Source organism: Armigeres subalbatus, chromosome 2 (assembly GCF_024139115.2).
Source record: "Armigeres subalbatus isolate Guangzhou_Male chromosome 2, GZ_Asu_2, whole genome shotgun sequence".
In the NCBI taxonomy this organism is placed as follows: Eukaryota; Metazoa; Arthropoda; class Insecta; order Diptera; family Culicidae; genus Armigeres; species Armigeres subalbatus.
The window spans coordinates 461,785,291-461,803,011 of record NC_085140.1 but is presented as its reverse complement, the minus strand read 5'-3'; the positions used below and the strand labels follow the sequence as shown (position 1 = coordinate 461,803,011).

Genomic DNA, 17,721 nt, shown 5'->3' with positions numbered 1-17,721 from the left:
AATAAAATCTTTTGTTGGTACAATTCTTTGTCTTTTGACTTTTTTCGTAACTTTCACCAAAAGAAGGAATTTATTCAAGTTTCAGTTGCTCTATGAATTTTTAGGACTGGCTACTTGATACCGGAGTTATTCGGACTTAAATGGTGTTAGCTTTTGGCCATATGCCAGAACGTGACATCGGAAATGATTATTTTAGATATTTTGAAGAGAAACGACGCAAACCATACCAAATTTGATCGGCCTGTATTCCGTAATGGACGTTCCGCCGAACCTGTTACGAGGTCATTTTACTGAAATAGGCGAATACCATCATGCGGCATATCAAACTTCATGATTAAAGTTATGGTATCTTTGGAGACCCTGGGCCATATTTGAATCGATTAGAACTGGTAAACTGATTTACTGAGTACCGTTCAAGGGTCAATTTTGGGAAATAAGCAAACCCCATCATGCGGCGTATTAAACTTCACGATTTCAAAAGCTATGCCATTCCATGACCGTATTTGAACCGATTGGAACCGGTAAACTGATTTGCTGATATTAAAATGGCTGGGAACAAAAGAAAGCTGAGGCCCCTCAGCTGAACTGAAAGGGCGTGGGACTTATATCCGAAAAAGGCCCGTTCGCCTTAGGCAGAGGTCCAGATCTATATCGCGTTGTACAGACCTGCATCCTTCAGGAAACAAAAGAGTGCAGCCGTATTAGCTTTATCATCAGCCAGCGCATCCCGGATGCTAGCTGAATACCAAATGATTCCTGGAGTGGTCAAATTTCGGGCACCTGCATACAAAGTGCTCAGCGCTGTTCCAAACCTCGCAAAGTCACATTCCGACCGGAAAGGGCCCCACGGAAGTTGTGGGAGACCCTGGTATGCCCGGTCCGGAGTCTGGAAGATGGTCTGCTGTTTTGCGAGGTCAGATCATGCCAGGGACAGTGGTGCCTTTACCTTCTTAGGGTGGACGTTGTTGCTGTTCCAAGCCCGGTCCCAGTCCTGCCGACGACACTTTTGTTCATTTTTAACGTCGGCCAGGGACGGAACGGTATAGGGCGAGCCTTCATGCTCCACGAAGGCAAGCGCGTCAGTTTCACATTTCCCTAATGCCGCAATGGCGGAATCCATACGAAACAGGTCGCTATACCTGCAAGGATTCCTTCGATCCACAGGTGTTTTGGTGTGTGGTTTGGAGGCAGCCACCACACTGCGAGTTCGTAAGGATAGCACCGGTTTGTTTGCTGGAAGGGTGGCAGCGACGAAGATGGCTGCAGCTTCGGCGGAAAATACGCTGCACTGAGACGGTAGCTTTCGGACCTGGCTAGATTGGTACCGGAAACACTGAAACCTTTCCTCTGCTAGACATGGAACCATTGGTGATGTACGGTATGGTTCCGAAACGAGTGGCACGAGCTTGATGACCGACCTTCTTAGCTCCTCGGAGTTGTCGCTCTTCGGAAGGCGCTGCGATGGAGTTTCGATTTTGACGGGAGGATTAATAGTTTCTTGCTTCCGTGCGCCACTGGGGAGACCGGTGCTTGCCTCGCTTCTAGATCCGGTCAGCCTGTCGAGGAGAGGGATCCGTACTTCCTGATGTCACCGCAGCATAGGAAGTCCCTTGCAGCAGATGGCCGCGAGATTCTATGCCAGAAAGGAAGACTCCGGCTTCGACACAAGTGCTTCAGCTGGCGTGGAAGGAAGGAGACCGAAGCCAGTCGGACGTAGCTGTTCAATACTGGGAAAGCACGCTGATGAGGTCCTCTGCACAGAACAGGTCAGCTCTAACCCATATAGCAGGCGACTATCAGGTTGCTTGGCCATGACTGTACCTGGTGTGCCGGTTGTTGGTACGGTGTTTTGCGGCCAGGGTTTCATCAGGCTGATTCGCTGCTTGCAGGCCATCTCTCCGCCCGGAAGTGTGGTAAAAGGTAAGTCGCCGGTCGATATCGACGCCAAAACGCGAACGATTTTCCGGTTAGGTATAGGTCGTGGCAAGCTCAAGGGCGGGCTCTGACTTGATGGTGGCCATGGCAAACTGGCCCCGGATGCACTTACCCGCATTCAGTAAAGCCAATGGAGATGGTCCAGCGCAGCGGTGGATTGCGCTAACCGCCGCCTGTGCTTTAATACTAGTTCGCCGAGTTCCACCATACGACAACCAGGAGGATGTCGTCGACGTAGACAAAGAGTGGAGTTTGGCTGTGTATGCCGAACCGTTCATTGCAATCAGGAAAGGGTGACCGAAGAACTGACCCTTGGTGGACTCCAGTTTCCGGCATACTCTCCGAATGCAGAGCCGCCAATGAGGACCGTGAATGTGCTACCCGTCAAGAAGTTTTTGATAAAGGCAAGCATGTTGCCAGTGATGCCCCATTCTCGTAATTTGTTGAAAACCAGGGGTGTCAAGGTCCTGCTGAAGGCTTTGGCAATGTCCAGCGAAACCAGATCAACATGCTTGCCTTCGTTATACACGCTCTGTAGCACATTGCCCAGGTTGGCAAAGTATGTGCTGGTGCCATATCCTGGGCGAAAGGCGTGCTGTTGAAAGCCGAATCTTCCATCTGCTTCCAATTTTTCACGGAGCCGGTGGTTGACCATTCTCTACATGGTTTTACAGGCACAGGAGGTGAGGGAGATCGGTCGAAACTTGGAGGGAGTCTTAATTCAAATTCCACCAGATTTTTGAACAGAATTTCTGGAAATATTCTGTATACAGTTGCTATAGTTGCTATAGCAACTTCCGGATTCACGCTCCGGAGTTCCTACATGGAATAAAACCCGATTTATCATTAAACGGAGGTGATTTTTCATCCCTGTGAGAGATTCTCACACAACATATTTATCCGGATAGAATGGCGGGTGATAAATTCGTGAGCGCCGGCTTGCCGGAAAATTTATTTTTCTTTGTCGTCGCCTCTTCAGATAAATTTTACAAACATATTTTCAAAAATTTAGGACCGCAAAGGGAATTGAACCCAAAACAATTTTAAAATGCTTAGAGCGCCCACTATAACCACGCCACCACATGAACTGATTGAAAGCATAGAGAAAAACTGCTGTATTGAATTTTCTACTTATCGTGGCGCATCGTCAGATTCCATCAGTTTAGAGAGGAAAGAAGCAGCATTTGATTTTCGCGAAACACGGAAGAAGGATAACCATTTTCTGCATCGATCGTTGTGCGGAGTTTATCGCACTGCAATTTATCCGGATAAAATGGATTTGGATAGATCTATTGTCGAGTGAGTGAGAAATCCGAACCATGTTCCGGATAAATTCCTGAAGGGCTTTATTACTTTTTCTACTTGTCATAAAACGAGCGTAATCCATTTAATTCCACCATTAATTGTACCTTGACAGATACGTATTTCGACCTCAACAGTAAGGATCCTCAGTGTCTCGTACTTGGCTTTCTAAGTGACTTTTTTCATAACTTCTTGATGGAGATTCTCATTACTTCTTGAAGACTCCTGAAAGAATTTCCCGAGGAATTTCTGTTGGAACATCGAAAGGATTTACCCGGAGGAATTCCTGGGGAAATTTCGAATAATTTCTGAAGAAACTGCTAGAAGAATCGTGAAGGAACACCGAGGAGTTCTGGAGGATGCTATTGGCAGAAATTTCTGGACGAATTTAGAGGAGCTCCTAGAAAGAATTGCAAAGGAATTCCTGGAGGATTTTTCGGAGAAATCCCTGGAACTTCCGGTCAAATTCCTGAAGGAGCTTCAGGAGGAATGTAAGAAAGAATACCAGAACGATTTTTTGCAGAAAATCGCAAAGGAATTCTCAGAGAAAATCCTGGAAGGATATTTTTAGAAGAATTACTGAGGAATTCAATGTAGAATTAAAAGAAATAAAAGTGTGTGATAGGTGTTCTCTGAAGGTGTAATTTCTCTGATTTTTTTAAAGAAGACTTTCCATTCAACACCAGATCTTTTTCAATTCCTTGTCGACATTCGTAAGATTTTTTTTTTTATCATTTGAGACAAATTTCTTGAGGAAATAAAAAAGGATTTATTATGGGAGTTCATAGATTTCTTCTGCAAAACTTGTAAGGTTGTGAAATTAAGAAGACTTCCCGTTTGAATTTTAGAGTATTTCTTTATTTTCTTCTAACGGAAATTATTATAAATTTTAAGCAATACCGAACGAAGCATACTGATTTTGTTTTTCAAAAGGGGGTTGGTAACGGAAGGGTTAATATATACAGTTAAACCTCCATGAGCTCGATGTTCTATGACTCGATATCGACTCATGGAAACAAATTATTCCATATTAAAATTTTTGTTTTACTGGTTTACTATGATGGTCCCTTTGAACAGATTTCCAAGGGTTTTTATATTCCACATCTCGATATTTCTATTAGTCGATGGTCCCTTCAATATCGACTCATGGAGGTTTGACTGTAATACCTGTGAACGAATACAATGCTCTGGAAGAACTTCTTTGCTCCAAAGGCCTTGGCGACTACATCACTCTTCAAAATGAACATGACATCGATAATTTGGAGATATTTGCCAAAATGGAAAAGGAAGACATCAACCTGTTCTGCTTAGAGATCAGCTACAAAAATTGCTTTCCGACAACATTTGACAGAGCTAATGAGTTTTTTTTTTCAACCATAGTGTGAACTATCATATTAAATTGGTCTGTTTTTTCCACTTTGTAGCAAAAGACTATACACAGAACGGTAAAAAAACAACAAATACGACTTTTATTTTATACAACTTTGAGCGTGCTTACAGCGACACACTAGGAGTTAACTTTCTGAAATCAGTATGGCATCATCGAAAAAATATTTGGTAAGCGTAGTAGCGGACACTTCTCTACATAACCGGTACCAAATAGATTTTCATGAAAAGTTCCTAATTTTGAGAAATCCCGCGTTCGATGTCTTTCGCCATACAAATTTCTGGTGGTTAATTCATACTGGCTATTTGTGCATATACGAAAGCGCCTGGATGCTGGCAGCGGAGGATAGAATACCAGCCACTGTCAATAATTTATTGTTACAGTACTGAACTGCCCATGATCGCATAGGGTTTCTTACCCCATTCCCGGCCTAACATGCATACGACTGCATTATTTAATTGATATTTATGACAGGAATTAACTTTTCCTGAATTTCGTGGGCCGTGCAATACTGCAAAGGGGTTCACTTCTGCTTGAAAAAAGGCTTTTCTTGGTAAACATCGTTTGAAACAGATTTCATTTGATTTAAATTAACGATGTGCAGAACTCATTTCAGTCTTAGCGATTCCATATCCGGCCCACTTCCAAACCAGTTCCTGGCCTAAGCAAAATTTCGCTCAATCTCTCAACATCTTACTCTCATTCTCTCTCGGGACGGTAGAAAATGCGACGTAAACAAAAATATGCACGTTCAACGCCGATGCAGCAGTGCCCAGATAGGTGATTATTTATAATAATTTTTATTTGGTTGAAAAGATATATTCACTCATCCAAATTACTTCCAAACGCTTCTAAAACTATATTTTTCACTTTTGAAATCGAGAGAATTATAAATAACATGATAAGCGTCAACGTTTTAGATGATTTTCTCCTATGAACGATGATGAAGTATTTTTTTCATCACTAAAAGAAGACTCCTGGCCTTTTAGCTTGGCACGGTGCAGCTAAAGAAGTTCTTAGGGCCGAGGTGAATTTTTTTTATTTCAGTTTGAGGATGGTACATTTTTAAATGTATTGTAATATCTTTATATTAGTTTTTAGTGAAACGAACAAATAAGAAAATATTAAAGTGCGTGAGTTTAAAACTATTGTGTGGATATTAACAGCTTCAAGCAATGATTGTATCGAGAACTGTGACGATTTTCAGGTAGGTGTTTATATGAAAATACCGTTTTGTAAAAGTGGAAAGATTCACTCCGGCTCAGTGGTGTAATAGTGGAGATTATTTTCTATAATTGGACCAATTAGGAGTGAAATCAATGGTTGGGAAATATTGAGTTTTGTGCGAAATAAATGGGAGACTTTTTTAAAATTATCAATCAGAGACCTACGGCTTCCAAAAAGTATAAATCCTTAGTTTTCTGTACAGTGAGCCGGGAATCGGGTCCACAGGCCCAAGTAGTGATTTACCCTATTTGTAACATTTGCATTTTTAATGATTTTGTAAATCGTTTGTCAATCCTGAGCATGAGCATGAGCATGATTGATCGCCCACGGTTGCTACTCCGTTATTGCCAGGTCAGCTGTAATTACACAGAGAACCAAAGGATGATGTTTGGGACTAACAACATCTTCAATGTGTAAAAACTGGTGACCAAAAATTGAGCAATACCAGCGCCGGCCGTGTCCGAATCAATTAAGGAATGGGTAGGAAAATGTTGACGTGATTACTCGCTTGAATGGAAGCCGACGAGTCATCTGCACTTCCACGAATAACCACTGGGATTTTGGATTAATGGGAAAGGCAGTGTGGCGGGGTTCGTTTTGGTAAACGGAATGCCGGGTGTGACGTGTATTTTCATTGTAACAAAACAAAAACGCGATGTAAAGCGCAATCATTAATTTGTTTACAAACCTCATAAAACCGAACATAATTTTCCGAATCTCGTCATCGATTTCTATAGAACTTATAATTTTGTACTAATTACAGTATACATTTATGTTTGATTAAAATAGAATAGCATGCTAAGCGAAAACATATCGTCTGTCTAGGAAGTTTCTTAACGTAACGTTTTTTACTCGCGAAATAACACGTTACTAGTATAATCATGTTTCTTGTGCTCGAATAATTTTGTATAAAATTCCTTCATTTTCCTTATTGTTCATCCTACGCGAGAATAAACAATCAATTGCTCAAGATGAGCAATTCTTCACTTTTATTTCAGCTAAAAGTACCTACGATACACATTTGCATCGCGTTATTGTTTTTTTCTACTTGAGGTCAAAAGGTGAATTGGAATAGAAAGAAGAAAAAATAAAGAAAAAAATAGAATAGATTTAAAAAAGGAAATGGAAAGGAAATTTCCTGTGTTTGAAAGAGATATCGTATCTTCAAGGTGGCCATCCACAGAGTTGCATCGTGTTTTATTCTTCGAAGGACGCTCGCATTTTTTGGTATATTGTATTATTTTTGTTTGACTGATATCGGAGAAAAGTCAATTAGTTATTGCTGACATTTGATCATATAACTGCTATTTTATTTCCATAGGTGCATTTTCAATTTATATGAAAAGTAAGTGACCAACATCAGCTGTGTATTCAGATTGGATATCAAATAAATTTCAGTTTCTACTCGTAGCCTGAACAACCTAGACGTAACTATTTCAGTTTTTTAACGTGACAATAAAGCTCAAGTGAATCTGTTCTACTGATAACCGATTTTACAACAAGAAAATTACTATGTGCGACCTGGTTTTTGGATGACTAATCGTGTGGTGCTAGTGAGCCTGTGCTTATTGAGTAGGGTCCTTTAAGGCCACATCTTGTCATTCCCTAGTCATTGGTACAACAGTAAGTGTTTTAGGAAGGAATAAAATAGATAATAGCATTTATATAAGATACAAAGTAGGAAAGGGGAGGAACAGATTTTACATTTTATCAATCATAAAACACTACCAATCGCAGTATTACGATATTACTTTTTTGTCACATTAAAATGTTTCACTCACCTTTATCAATGAAGGTACTTACCACTCACTAACCCCGACTTACAGTCCATGTCCCCATGGAATCATAATTTGAAACTGGGCAAAATGAGGTCCCATAATTCATCCGGACATCGGTTCGGTTCCATTCGATGATAGCGTTCTTTTGTCACGGAAAGTGGCGTAGGCTCCAAAACCATCTTCCCCACCGCTCCTTGGATTCTGGATTCATCTTAGTTGTCATCGCTGTGGTCTACTGCCTCCGGAACTGATGCTGCCATCAATGTGCATCTTTCGAAATTTCTATTTCGTCGTCAAACGGCGAATGGATTCCTCTAACACCGTAGTCATCGATGACCATGCAAACTATTGGTTTAATTTAATTTTAAAATTTTCTTCAAACCCCGAGATGATTGACGCGTTTAGACATTTTTGCGTCCAACTTCTTTCGCGACCTACTTCGATCTCTCGCAATTGTTAGCCATTGTTTTAGACGAAAAACAGTTAATTCATTGCATTCAAAAATGAAGAACACGTAAATATCATTCTATGATGCAAATTGCGATTCGAATCATGAGCAAATTTCTAGGCCATCATTCTGGTGGGATTTGACTCACGCGTGGTTTGAATCGCCGATGAGATTTGAGATTTTGAGATTTTACCAACACTGGTGACACTGCCAGACAGTGGGAGTTAGATTGTAATAACGCACACCTTTGTAAATCGTTTGTCAATCCTTCCCACAAACTCAATCATATCCAGCTTACCACAGATAAGCAAGATAGTAAAGCCTATTTTACGGTTGTGGGATTAGATTAGAGCTTTCTGAACGATTCACAGGCTTTTCACAAAATGAAAAACAAATGCGAGTGTTACAAATATGCGATCATGGGTAAGCATATGCGGTATTTCGAAAAATTTCGTTTCAGGTGGTTCGAAACGAAATTCCGCGGAATTTCGCGGAATTTAAGCATGGCGAAATCGCATTTCTTGATTTCGTTTCGTTTCGTAAAATTACAAAAATTTCGCTAGAAAAAACTAGCTTCTAACGGAATTCCGCGGAATTTCGAAACAAATTTAAACTTAAACTATTCTTTATATTATCAAAAATATTGGCTGCGCCGCTGGACAAAATCGTTAAGTTGTTTTCAAAACTTTAGGTTATACAATTTATTCTATTAACGCTTACTACATAACCGCATTCTCAGCCGACAAATACGTATGTAGTTTTCTTCTGTAAAACTTCCTTAGTGTTTCCAAGTTTCAAATTTATATTTTGTGATATTTTTTATTATTTGTGCAACATTAATGCGGAATCGATCGTGTTGCTGCTGGTCATGGGACGGCAGCTAGTCGCGGGACGCGAAGTGATAAAACTAAGGTCTGCATCGAAGATCACAGAATTATTTAGTGCGGAAACGATCGTATTGTAGAAGCTTATTAAACGAAATACATTGAATTGTGTTGTATTGATTTGAAACATAGTTTTCGTCTTTTTGTTTTCAAAATAAATTTGTTTAAAATAAATATTCAGGCTTCACATGAATTTCCTTCTCTACTAACCAACGATTCGTAGCGCTCGTAGCGCCTTTCATAGCCTTTCACGGAGATGCAGAGCATTCCTCGGTCTTTTATAACAGCGGTTCTCAACCTGGGGTACATATGTACCCTGGGGGAACCACTTTCGCGCCGGGCCCAGGGTTACCTCGGACAGAAATGCTTAATGGCGGTTGAATTACAATTTTAATCTAAACTTATTGATAAAGATTTGTATTTTTTTATTTCTAAACTTTGTCTTCTACATAATAGGGTAAAGGATGTATTTTAGACAACACTTACGGGGGCTCTTATTTTGGACAACCAAGAGGAATTTGTACTCAGTGGTCCAAAATATGAGCCGTCGAACTGGTGGTCCAAAATACATCCTTTATCCTATGCATGGCGATCAGTAAATCATGGCCTATTGAATCCTGTTTTCCACAACCAGTACAATGGATGAAGAGATGTGGGACAAAAGATCAAAAGGGCAAAACCTCGAATGAACAAATTTAAAAAATCTTCTATGCAATCTACCGGGTCACACCAAAATGTTGAATAATATGTTAAGAATATGATTCTTAACTAAAAATCTAGGAGTTCAGATTCGAAGCCTCCATTTGAGAGACATGAAGATTTTTTTCCCGAAAAGCTCAGTTGCTTCGTAGCAAGAGAATTGGAAGCATCCTTCTGCGCTTCTCGGAGGCCTTCTTCCAAGCAGCTCGGAAGCCACCTTTTAAGTGACCCGGAAACATAATTATAAGATGTTCAAAAACTTTCTTTTAAAAGGCCCGGAAGCCAAGCTGTTTTTCTAGAAATTTCCTTTTATTTCAGTTTCTTTTAAAAGCCTCGGATCTTTTCAAGGGGCTCGGAAGGGATTTTTAAACAGGCTCGACAGCTTCATTTTAAAAGGCGCGGAAGCCTTCTCTCAAGAGGGTTGGAAGCCTCCTTTCTAGAAGCCCGGAAATCTTCTTTTAAGCTTTCTTCTTTAAATTTTTTTTTGTTTCTTTTCTCCTTCTGTTAAAAGGCTCGGAAAGCTCTTTTCAAAAGGGTCGGAAGGCCTCTTTTAAGAGGCTTGAAGCCCTCCCTTGAAGAGGGTCGGAGTTCTTCTTTCAAAATGCTTGGAACAGTAGTCTCAAAAGTCTCAGAAGCCAAGCCAAGATACTCGGAAGCTTCCTTTCAAGAGGCTCGGAAGCCTCCTTTCAAGAGGCTCGGAAGCCTCCTTTCAAGAGGCTCGGAAGCCTCCTTTCAAGAGGCTCGGAAGCCTCCTTTCAAGAGGCTCGGTAGCCTCCTTTCAAGAGGCTCGGAAGCCTCCTTTCAAAAGGCTCGGAAGCCTCCTTTCAAATGGCTCGGATGCCTCCTTTCAAGAGGCTCGAAAGCCTATTTTCAATATGCTCGGAAGCCTTCAATAGTCAAAACATTTCCTACAGTCAGTCCCCTGATGCAAGAACTTTATTTTAATTCCGTTATATTTTGAGTCCATTTTTGATATACTTGAAGAGCTACGAATATTTTCATTTACAGCAAAAAAAATCATAGCGGGTACCTCAATTAATGCAAAAGTTCGAAGGGTACCTCTCAAGAAAAAGGTTGAGAACCGCTGTTTTATAGCAATGAGTGTTAAACTAATTTTCCTCTTCTAATCCTAAATTGACTGTAAGGACGTGACCAGCATCGTTATCGGTCAGGATTTGGAAACTCCGAAGCAAATATACTATAAGAATAACTTTTTTGTATCCCAAGAATATTATTTAATTGATAAGCTGTGCATATTTCCTGTTTCTCGGACAATCATGATTAACAATTACGATATACAGTTAATAAAGCTAAGCTCTTCTTTGACTATTTCCACAATATGTAAGGAACATTGAAGATTTGTGGGCATTTCTAGATCTTCGCATGGAATTTGCAAAAAAAATCCAGAACGGGTTGAAAGATCATTAAAATTGCTGAAAGTTCTTTACTTATGATTGCTTTTAGCTCATACTGACCATAACAGCTGTTCTCATATGCCAAGGATACACAGACAATAGCTCTATTCGTCGAGCTGATTGTATATAAGACTATGGGTCTGTGAAATTCTATCTGAAGTACATATATTTGTGCATTTTAGAAAGGTGCACAGGATTCTTCTAGTGAGCAAATATATGCTATATATATGTAGACCAATAATAAGAAGGAATAATAAGAAAATTATTTTGAGCTTTTTAGTGGAATGTCTTCACTTGTCATAAGACGGGTTAATACAATCCCATTGAATTCCACCACTTAATTGTATCTTGACAGATACGTATTTCGACCTCAACAGTAAGGCCGTCCTCAGTGTCTCTTACTTGACTCGACTTTCAGTCCATTTGACCTTGATTTCATTTCGTTTCGAAGTTTCGAAAGTAAATCCATATTTCATTTCGTTTCGATCCGAATCAACATAGACATTTTAAATTTCGTTTCGTTTCGTTTCGTTAGGAAAAAGTGTGTTATCGCATACCCTTAATCATGGGCAGTGCATTCCCCATTTCAAAACAAACAAACGCCTCAAAATAGACCATGAACTAGATTCTCGCATTCATGATTTTTGGAATATCAATCACGATTTCGTGATTTTGTCCTCCGCTTGATTCCCAGAGTACCGTTACGCAAGCTTTGCATACGGATACATTATTCGAGGTGTCATGATTTTTATTCATGGTGTATATTCGTAAAGTGGAAATTGTTCTGGAATTCGTGACTGGATGTTGACAATTTTTGGGAACGGTTTTTTTGCGTGTAAAGATATTTTTAACTTTTTTTTTATTTTAACTTAATGTTTTTAACAAAGATTTTTCGTACAGTTTTGAGAAAATTCTTACGAATCCACATGATATGATGAACTTGTTTATTCCATTATGATAATCCTCGAAAAAGCTTATAGGATATGTTTGTAAGCGGTTTACGTTTTTATCTGGGTTATTTTTAAGTGTGAAAATCATGTGAAATATGAAGACTAAGATACTGCAAGAGATTACGAGGAGAATCGTGCCCAGAAAATCTAGACATCCTATAAGATATTTGTTCCTTTCTTAATAACATGCTTCAAAATTAATAATATTTGCACGCTTTGGAATGATTTCGACTTAATATCTGTCGATTTTTATTGTTATCAAACAGATCAATTTGCCACCCAATCCTTCCTGGAATGTTTGACAAGTTGAAAAAACGTCGTGGATATAGAAAAAAGGAATATGTGCAATTTTTAGCGATCTGTGTAATTGATTGTGGAAGAAAAACAATAGAATAAAAGCCTATTAATGACTAATATCCTCGACTGTTTATTGTAATACAGTAGAAATAAGAAATTGTTTACATGATTAATTTGTTAGTTTTTGGATTGAAATACAAATATAAATGATTTTGCTTTTCTGAAAATTATCGTTTATCGCGAAGCACCAGTCATCCTATAAATTTGCGAACGCTTGGTTCGACTGGTCTCCCGGAATTCATTAATAAGGTATTCAAAAAGGATTCTGGGTAATTTTGAAAGTATTACAGATGTTATACACTGTCTTATTGTTTGCTACAAATTGAGTGATTACCATCAGAGAGCTCGAGTAAATTTACTGGCAACGAGCGGAGTCCCCTACTGGGGAGCAAAACAAGCCATGCTTCGCACTCCTCCAAACATCATTTACTTCAAACATAGTGACAGACCAGACCGGATCGCATCAATCGCCTTAGACCACTCTCGCATACACCGATATGAAGTTAGACCCACATCATTTCTCGCCATTCGCTGCCAGCGAAACGCATTTTTATATTACTTTCGCAGTAACCACCGAGCAGGTTGGTAAGTAAGAGATGAATGTCGCAATTTACTTGACTCATATTAATCGCATAGTTAATGTGATGGCTCATTACCGTGCAGAACAGGTGGAGTATCCCCTTCCAGAGCCGCGAGGATTTATCTAACGCGCATATGAACGAAGCTGGTACTATTTAATACGAAGTCGCACATTTGGCTATTAGTGGGGTAACACAATCTTCGGGCGAGTTCGCAGCTAAGTGACTAACATCAGGAGATCGCTAGACACGTTTTCAGCTGTGTTCGCTCGGTCACAAGAACTTGTTTATGAGTCTTATTCCGCAATAAAGTCAATCGTCTTAGTCTTTGATTGAGCAGATCATGAAAGTTTGTCAATATTAGATTCAATCCAACCAAAACATGTTCCTCTATACTTTTGATAAATAAATTTAAAAAAAACTTGATTTGAGAAATAAAAATACATCCTTAAATTTTGAATATAAAACATGTGTTATGCTGATTAGAAATTAATGATCTACAAAAATTAGGTTTCGCAAAATATAGTACACAAGCAATTCCCTCGCTTGTTCCTAACTCTTATTACTTCCCAATCAGAAGTGAAACGTTTCCTCCTCCTACTACAAACAACACGCACCCAAGGAAAGATCTGTCTAACGATCCAAACCATTTCCCTATTTATCCACGCTGCACAACACTCAACTCCCAAATTTGAAACCGAAAAAAAAAGAAAGAAAAACTTCAACCAGCTAAAAGCGTGCCGGTGAGTGGTTCATATTTCCAAACAATCAATTTTCACTTGCCATAAAATGTTCTTGTCGATATTAGAACAACAACAGCAGCAGCATCAACAGCGTTTATTAGGTTCAGCACGCAGCGGGAAGTATTGATATCGAGAACCTTCATGGGAGTACGGATGCGTGGCAGCGAAAGAAAAACGCGTTCCAAATGTTTACGCAATGCCGAATTAAAGAACCCCACCGAAAAGAAGAAAAAAAAAACGCTGAAGAGGAAAACTTCGCTGTATAAAAATATGATGTAGCGGGCAATTAAAGATGGAAAATATTGTATTCATCTTCCCGTCATCCTCCGCCTCGTGGAGCCCACCTTTTCATCCGGACGCCGTGACGATTGCTGCCCTTGTTGTTGTTGTTACGTCGTTATTGTTGATCGGAAAAATGGGAGTGGAAGGCCTGTGGCATGTTTTCCGCCCGGGAAGTGCGATTTTCGGAGGAAACAACGGCGTCAATCCGAGATGAAGATTGTTTAGTGGTGGAAGATTAAAAAAATGGAAATCCGCCGTCATCGAAATGAAACTCTTCCATCAAAGTTTCGAAGTAATATTTTATTTTTGGAATAGAAAGAAAGGCGGATTGCCCTTCCTCCTCGTTCGATGCTGATGAATAAAGTGTTTGAGAGATATGTAGGTCCGAAAAGAGCTAAGTCTAAGACATTTGTTACCTATACTAGACCGCTCACAAAATAATCAAGATAAGCTCAATTCTAAATTAGACAACTAAAACGAATGAAAGAATACCGATGTCCTAACGCTATGTACAGAACTAGCAACTCAACTCAATTAGGCTAATTGCGCAAAGTTTAATCATGTATAAGTGATATTTCACCTAATTCCACCGTTTGTTTTCCGATATACAAGTAAATCAATTGATACACTTTTTATCTAGTTCCTGCTCGATGTTAGTTCTGCTTTGGGCGGCCGAATCGTTGTTAGTTAAAATCATTATGTACAAAGAATGGCACGGTCGCATCGCTTATCAGAGTGAATCAGAGATCCAACGATGCCTACCGACTAACTGATAACCCTTCCTGTAGTTTTTGTGGAGACGCAAAGGTAAACACGGTCTTCAAATAGCAAAAACCTCCTACTAATATACCTTCCCTCTTAGTAACTGACTACAAGGACGAGGCCGACGCCGTTTACGATCATTTGAACACCTTTCCCGTCAAAAATATTTATTCACTCAATCGATTCTTTATTTTAAAACAACTTTCCCGAAGATCGCATATTTTTGACGCCTTCAAGTAGTTTTAAAATTTAAAACAAAAAATCGAAAAAACGTTGTTTTCCAAAATTGGCCTAACATTTGCCCGACTTTGAACAAACATCAGGTGAATTGTACAGGCTGGTTCACACGTAAAGCACTTTTTCGGTTTTTGATTTCGATTTTTGAAATAGTTTACTTCGAAGACGAAGTACATGATAGGAAGAGGCTCAAGAGAGGTCAATGTAAGCCACCCACCACGAGTTTCTATCGGTGGTGACGAAATCGATATGGTAGAAGAATTCGTGTACTTGGGCTCACTGGTGACCGCCGATAACGATACCAGCAGAGAAATTCGGAGGCGCATGGTGGCTGGAAATCGTACGTACTTTGGACTCCGCAAAACGCTCCGATCGAATAGAGTTCGCCGCCGTACCAAACTGACTATCTACAAAACGCTTATAAGACCGGTAGTTCTCTACGGACACGAGACCTGGACGATGCTCGTGAAGAACCAACGCGCACTTTGAGTTTTCGAAAGGAAAGTGTTGCGTACCATCTATGGTGGGGTGCAGGGTGACAGGCCACTCCGGCCTTAGTCTGATAATAAATAAATACTTTTTCATCTTCACACTGAAAGAATTTGTGGATCGACGTCGCAATTTTAATTGCGTTCGTTTCTATAATTTTCTCGAAATTTTTGCAAGACTTCAACGGGAAAATAAATACTTTGAATTTCGCCAGAAAAATCATTGAATTTTATTAAAGTAATAGTCTGCATTGCGGCATGAAACTGCCCTGGATTTTCTCAGCAAATTATCCTGTGTTCTGCAGATTAAATCTTTCGGAAAACTTTTTGGTGTTTCCATTTGAAATTCTTTAAAGGTTTCGCGATAAATTCTTTGGGCGTTCCACTGGAACTTTTTTGGAAATTGCGTAAGCAATTTTCACGGGTAATTATTTTGAATTCCAAAGGATAATTCTTTGGAATTTCATTGGGAAGCATTTTGGAATATCCAAGAAATAATCTTTGGAATTTCCAAAGGAAACTCTTTGGGATCTCTACATGAATTTGTTCGCAATTTCCGTAAGAAACCCTTCGAATTTTTCACAGGAATAATTTATTAATTTCTTCGGATTTTCAATAGATTTTTTTGCCTAGATTCGAAATGTAAATTTATTGGAATTATCAATTACTTTGAAATATTATTGATTATTATTAAAAATATATACGGGATATTATTTAAATTTCCCAGCAAAATATCTTCGAATTTCCACAAAAAGTTGTCGTAATTCCTGCATAAAAACCGTTGTAGCTTTCGTGGAAAATTATTCCGATATAGAAATTCACACAAACTATTTCGGGATGACCACTGACATTTTAAAAGTACCGTAATTCGGGGGAACCTTAATCACCGAGGTATCATTGATCACTTTAACTGAAATGAAGAAATGAAAAGAAAGTCGTACAAGTCGAGTCAAGTACGAGACACTGAAGACGGCCTTACTGTTGAGGATGAAATACATATCTGTCAAAGGAACAATAAAGTAGTGGAATTGAATGGAATAGTACAAAACAAACTCGTCTTATGCTTGTAAATACAATCATTTACATATAATTCTTGACTAAATTTGCTGCTGAATATACCGTGGGGAAATCCGTGAAATCAATAAATTGAAGGGGTTCAATGTAATTTATAAATAATTTATCTTGTCCTTCTCATATACTTGACACTAAGCTTTTTGGCAAAACAATGGATAGTAGGCTTTGAAATTAAAACATCAAAAATCTAAAACAAATCACCACCCACAAAACTCGTAGCTTTTAGTGCCATTTGTTCGCATGCTGACTAGAACTCTTCTAAAAGTGACTGTATTAAAACTGTAAATAACAATAAATAAAGCAAGATCATTGGGAAATAAATTATAGGCATCGCTTGTCAAGGTACGTATTGAACTATCCATAGTGGTTGTAGAGTCAATCAATCGGCTGTAATTTGAATATGTAGTCAAAAATAAGCTGTACGGATTTTGATTCTTCGATTCGAAATCCTTCCATATTGCACGGATTCCGATTCAGCAGGTGTGGCCTTTGTTCATTATTCTAACATGTATTTCGTAACTTTCAATGCGTAAAAGTGGAAAAAATAATCAAATAATCAACTTAAAAAAACAGAGGCCCTAGTGAGCCTGTACTGACGACGAACGTTTTATTAGCGTTCGATTTGTATTTTCTAGAGACTTTTACATATATTGAAGTGCTTAGGTTTACGGATTCCGTGCCACACGGTAACCTTCATCAGAGTTTCCATTTATTAATAAAAATAAAATCCATAACATCTTTTTTGTACCTCGCATCAGCCATGAACATATGAGAGATAAGGGAGCCCCTCACAAGGAAACACAATACTAAAGTTTTCTCTACATCAGCCTTTTAGACTAAAGACATATTTTGCATCCCAGCCTGTAATGCCCTAAACTTTCAATCGTTGAATGTTTTTTGTATGGAATTTTACTAAAAAGACACGTTTCAGTTGGATATAATTATAAAGCCACAAAGGGCAGCTACATCTAACTGGCGCCAGCTTACTCTGCCGATCTGCTCCTTAATATTTTGGTTCTGGTATCCAACCAGCAACCTACCGAACGTTCCAACCTCCCGATTAATTCCGTACAACTCCACTCACCACTTACGCAGCCAATTCATAATCCTGCGGCTTCATGCGACTTATGCGGCCGATCTTTGGATCCGATACTACGATTACGTCTTTCTGGTTA

The 17,721-nt window shown here is 39.2% G+C and overlaps 2 protein-coding genes across 3 annotated transcripts in view; one reads left to right on the top strand and one right to left on the bottom strand.

The window, feature by feature from the left end:
• Nucleotides 1–17,721, top strand: part of LOC134213871 (uncharacterized) — a 243,659-nt gene that overhangs the window by 51,115 nt on the left and 174,823 nt on the right. The gene's annotated exons all lie outside the window — the stretch shown is intronic.
• Nucleotides 2,219–2,590, bottom strand: LOC134210518 (uncharacterized). Its single transcript, XM_062686557.1, has one exon. It carries the CDS (start codon nucleotides 2,588–2,590, stop codon nucleotides 2,219–2,221), a length of 372 nt encoding a protein of 123 aa, XP_062542541.1.